The following is a 5,659-nucleotide window of genomic DNA, read 5'->3' as shown; positions in this document are numbered from 1 at the left end:
GTATCACGGTTTATAGCACTCGGGAACGTTCAATGTTGGCCCACAGTGAGCTGAAGGCGTCATTCGTACGTGACCATTTTGGTTGGCTGCAGTGGACTTGATGTGCACAGCGTAACAGGCTTTTGGTTCAGTGTCAATAAGTCCTCTATCTCTCTCCATTTATGCGGTTCTCGCCCCAGCTGTCAGCTCTCTCAATCCAAGCGGCTACCAATATGTTGTGCTAAAAGGTGGCAATCAGACTTTCTCCTGCCGCATTCCATGCCAAAAACAGACACTCTTTCCTGATCCTAATCCAGGTGAGACTCTGTTGTGTTTTGTGCCTCTGATACGTTAACAGGGAGTGCGTCCTCTGGTTGCGGTTTCCGATTGTGATAGCCACGTCAACACTTTCTGGCTCCATGGCGAAAATGTGTTGTTCCACTGATACGACTTTGTGGAAGTGCAACTTGTCCCAGAGTCTGGTGGCTCAGATAGGTGGTTACAGCTAGCGAACAACTTAAGGAGCTCACCATTTCTCGTGACCGAGGCGAGCTTCTGTAGCCAAGATCTTGGTTGTAAGGGCACACTCTTTGTCAGTCTACAATTCTTGTCGTTGATTTCTGGAATCTCAGGAATTGGGAGGAACTAAGGCTTGCGAGGTAAGTGGCTTCAGTTCGGCCGCCGGTTTTCATTCTCTTCTCATCCCAAGAGCCACCACCAATGCTGGTGGTTCTCGCAGATGCTGTCAGGTGTCCTCTTGGCATGTTTCAGAGTCAATCGCATGCCCACCACTGTCCAGCTTTTCAACCTCCACAACGACAACATATCTCGAAGTTAACCTGACATCCCATACCGATCTCGGAATGGAAAATATTACGTGGTATGCTCCAAGTCCATCCTACACCTCTGTACAAGCCGTGGCAGCGAAGAAGAGGGCACAGTCCACATGACACGGCTTGAGATCCTATGCATTCGACGTAATCTGTCACTCGTTCCGATTGAAGTACAGGATAAATGACCGAGATATAAGATACGGGAGGCTTGACGACGACGACAGTACTGGTCATAGTCATGGTGCAGTAAAGTTCACTCACGTGTTGTAGCTGTTCACTTTGCCGTTGAAGAAGCAACGGAAATATTGACAATGCACTCGGTCACGTCGGATAATTAGCACGAGCAACTCGTCCAATCATGTCATCATTCGGAGCGATTACTCCGTGGTTATGTTTACGGTATATGCTTCCTCTTGTAGTAGTTGGCGGCGTAAAGAGTGTTGGCAATCCTGGGTTTCATCATCAGTCCTGCGCGGCTGTGTTCTGGAGCAACCGAGCCTTCTTCTTGATAGAACCTCTACGATGCTGTCCACTTTCGTTTCGTCTTCGGCAGTAGCGCATCGATCCGCATGGCCTCCGCCTTCCACCGCACCACTTCTTGACGCAAATGCCGGTTGATCTTGTGAGTCAGCCCTGGGTCGTCTTGGCACAAGCGTTGCAACCGGTCATCATCGAGGTCTGGAAAGAGGTTGACCACCATGCTGGCAAAGACGTCCTGCAGGACTTCGTGACGACGAATACGGTCAGCGCCCACTTCGCCAAAGCACAGCCAGAACTGGTCCTTGCCATCGCGTAATGCCCACCCGACTTCCCTAGACAACTGTCGTGCTGCGCATTCGAGTAGGTTCGGTACATCGTATTTGTCAGCGAACAGGATGATCATGCAGTGAGCGTGGACGGGTTGATGTGATTGTTTCATGTCCGCGTCGGCCTCCGTCCCTGAGTGTAAGCGCTTACCAACAATGTCCCGTAGGCGGACGTTAGGTGCTGAGCAGCAAGAGCCATAACCACGTCCTCGGACAGTCTCGTAGCTGGACTCGTACAGGTATTGAATGAACCGTGCCAAGGTCCAGACTTCGTCGTCGTGCATCGCTATCTGCTTAGTTGTGGCTTCCTGGCTTGATCAGATCCGCTATGTGCTGACTCAGGACAGATACTGACCGTGAATCCATCTTGAAGCGCGGCCCGGAAGAACCCCGACTCGGCGGTGAGCAGGTCGCTGTGTACCTGCCACTGATGCTGATCCAGATTGATGGTGACATCAGGCAATGTGACTTTGTCGCGGATGAGGTTGAAAGCCTGACCGGCTCGATACTTCTCCATCACTCTTAGATACACAGTAACAGGGTCTGGCTGCGAAACTTTGGGCAGGAAGAGCCTTTGTGGACTTGTCAGTGCCGGGAAGCACGAGTGAAAATTGAGACGATTGAAGTGACAAGGTGAGTAAATATTGTACCATGGTCGATCTCGACGTTGTAATCTTAAGTCCGATTCAAATCCGACTTGTGGACCACTCCGAGTTCTGAAGGATGACGAAGAACCACCACAAGATTATGTGTATGCTCTGCCTCTTACCTTCTGAGGAACTCCACAATACCAGGAGGCCTATTCATACTCATTGTGAGGACCCTATCTTTCTACGCAATCGATGTCTCAGAAGAGAACATAGATTCAGATTGTATGGCTCTGGGAATATGACTCCTAAGCTAGACACAACATCGTGTTAGTTATGATGCGTCAATATCTCGTCCCAGTCATTCCCGGCTAGGTTCGAGTCTCCTATGTTCATCAGATCTTGATCGATTTGAGCAGCCCATTGCGATGGACGCTCGCGCAACTTCGTCGTTGATCATTCCCGCGGTCGGGCTCGTTTGCCCTTGCTCTATCTCGATGGATTCTGCTCAGGCTGCCTGAGAATATGGGTGATGATCGTAGTCAGGTGTTTAAGTTGTGGTATCATCCCTTATTCCACTGCGGCTTGAGTCTGGTGTCTCTGGGAGTATCAGGTCCTCATCGTGCCACTGAAGCAGTTTCAAAGGCGAGACTATCGATATGAAGAGCTTCCAACCGAAATTGAGCTGTAACATTCCTGGTGTAGTCACCAGATCTCCGGAGAAAGTCACACATCTAATCGCTTTCGAGTGATTGACTAGAGTCAGTTCTCCAGTATCGCACTTCGTTGATGTGCTAACGTAAGGTGAGCGCAAGAACAATCTCGGCCCAGTAATCTGATCAGCTGTTCTCGCAGGTGAGAAGGCTTCGTCTGGAGCTACTGGTTGCGTCTAGATGATGTCATTTTATTTATGCATGCTTTACGCTCACGCACTCTTGTCTGTACCAGAAACCTCTCGCTCTTCTGCTTCTTACATTCCACGGCGACCACGCGCCACTGCTGCTATGTGGTTGCTACATAAGTTCGCTCTCGTAAATGCCTCGCCGCTGAAGCTCTGATGCAGCTCTGGTACGATTATCTACCTCTGTCACTGCCACTGTTTCGCATGGCTGCTGAGATCGAGTAGACTGCTTTCACATGTATCTGACCAGGAACGACCTGAACCACCCTAATCAGTGCGGTAACAGGCACCTTGATCTCCTCGAGCTCCTCTGTTTGTGGCAAGCCCAGTGCAGCGGCGCTCCGAGGTCCGGTCGTGACCTCCGTCATTTCGTTTCTCTATCTCGACACAACAGTAGCACTTTCACATCAAATCGAATCGAGCCAAATCGAGCCAAATCGGGTTGAATTGAGTTATCGATAGCTTGGAGACCACAGGAAAGAGGATGAACTATCCCAGACGGGCAGGAATGACCTTGTTATAGTCTTCGAGAAGCCGCGTAGGGTTGGCACCAGCTGCTCTCCATTCTGGTAGTTGTCGCAACAATCAGGATGGATGCGACAAATGGTGTATTGATGAATGGACGCAGCTCGCGGTAGGTCACCACACGAGGCTTCGACTGCTTGAGCACGATGTCAAGCGTGCTGAATCTTGAAGTACTCTCACTGTCAGCTCCGACCTGCCCAGCAGATACAACAGAGGGACGCGTGATACAAGGAGAGCGCATATCGACCTTTCGCCTCGACGTGGTTAGATCCTTGCACACGAAACAATCTACTACCACCTAAGACAGTGGGAGTCAATGTTATACTGAGAGTACTCTTCATGTGGGGTGGGGTATATCACACGAGTGGTCTGGAAAGAAAGGACGCTTAGAGGCAACTCGAAGGCTTATTGTACTGGTCTCTATGCCCACTGCCATTCCCTCTACTACACTGATTGTCGCTGATTCTCTTCCACAAGTAGTCAAGTACGGTGAATAAGCTGTTCTGACCTGCCGACGTGCACTCCAGTTTGTCAATTACGGCTACCATGCCCGTCATGGTCAGAGCCACCGGCACTGCACGTATGGCAGCATCGGTGGAGGGCATGACTCGCCACTGTCAGATGTTGGCAGAAGAAGCAGAAGTCAGACAACGTTGGAAAGCGTATCAGGCCCAAAGACAACGGCGACGGACTCGACAGAGCAATCGCGGCCTTCAAGAACAAGTCTCGAGGGCTGAGGCCAGCCTGGAGCTGCAGGCAATGATCCTATACGAATTAGCTCAGGCTGAACAGGCGCGAAAGACGGTACCTAGTGACACTCGCATACCAGCACCGGATACAGGAAAGACTGAGCGACTTCTCTATGAATTACTCGTCACAACGTTCCCCTGTGGTATTTAGTCGCCATGTCCCACAATCCACGCGCATTCAATCCCGCTTACACAGACTGAGCACAGCAAGAAACGTCCGACCAGTATCGCACGTCATGCCTGCTCGTGCCAAGACTATGCTAAACACAACAACCCTGGCGTCGTGCAACACAACTTCAAGCAGACCGCGTGTATTATGTCTGCTGACCAGATGCCACCAACACGACAATTGTTGTGTTCAATTGCAAATTAGACGCAGACAAAGGAGAATCACCCGACCCTAGACTCTACATAGCCAGTCTGAAGCTGCGAACCCACCACAGGCTATGCCCTTGTCGATACGTTGACATAATGCCTAGCTCATCTGCTCTCTTGACAGTACTCCACCATAGCGTCTGCCTCGAGCCTACATGAGATATCCTCAACGGGGATTGTCCCATGCAATCAGTATGTTGCTCTGGCTTGGCAGAGTTGGTGAAAGATGGCAAAGGAGCAGGCTGTGTCCATTAGAGACAAGGACGACAAAGGTTTTTGGTTGACCAAACCTGACGGCGCCTTATACGGAAATATGTCGGCACATGTCCACGGGGGAGAAGGCGCGAGGTCTTCGTTGCCGCCGTAAGCATTGCCAAGACCACGCGAGACGCAAGAGAATCGACCATTGTAGAGACATGGTTACGTACTGTACATCCGTGTGTTATGTAAAGTCAAAGTTAGCGTGCAAGGTTGTCTGGCGACATGTGTATTGCATATATTCGTATCCTCTTTTGTCAGCGACTTTTGCGTGGTCGGTGAGAACGATACGAGCATTACTACGCCTACATTCACACACATACCCAAAAGCGCACCTGGACGTATCTCTCAACCAGCACTGGCTGATCAAGTATTAGCCATTTTTCTGCAGCTCTTGGCAGCACATCCAGATCACAGAACTTCGGGCAGGTCCGTGAGTCAACTTGCTCATGTGAAAGGTGAAAAAATTGCTACAAAAAGAATCTACCGTAATCGACTCACCTCTATCGGGTCGTGCAAAGGAGACACGCAGCAAGGGGACAGCTTCCACAGCCTTGTTCGATCCCTCCCTCTGCCATCGAAATCGATCTTCTACGCATTCTACTCTGTATTGTTTGTTCCCGCCTTGCATCCCAACATAGTCCTT

The 5,659-nt window shown here is 50.4% G+C and overlaps 1 protein-coding gene across 1 annotated transcript; it reads right to left on the bottom strand.

Annotated features, from left to right (window-relative positions):
* Window positions 1-1,329: 1,329 nt before the first annotated feature.
* On the bottom strand, window positions 1,330-2,431 carry PMZ80_011261 (uncharacterized protein; the record flags this gene model as incomplete). Its single annotated transcript, XM_064879640.1, has 3 exons — window positions 1,330-1,926; window positions 1,974-2,190; window positions 2,388-2,431. The coding sequence occupies 3 exons, from the start codon at window positions 2,429-2,431 to the stop codon at window positions 1,330-1,332; spliced, it is 858 nt and encodes a 285-aa protein (XP_064724584.1).
* Between the last annotated feature and the right edge of the window lie 3,228 nt (window positions 2,432-5,659).

Source organism: Knufia obscura (genome assembly GCF_036327395.1).
Source record: "Knufia obscura strain CCFEE 5817 isolate CBS 148926 chromosome Unknown scaffold_36, whole genome shotgun sequence".
NCBI lineage: Eukaryota > Fungi > Ascomycota > Eurotiomycetes > Chaetothyriales > Trichomeriaceae > Knufia > Knufia obscura.
This window is presented reverse-complemented; position numbering and strand designations above follow the sequence as displayed.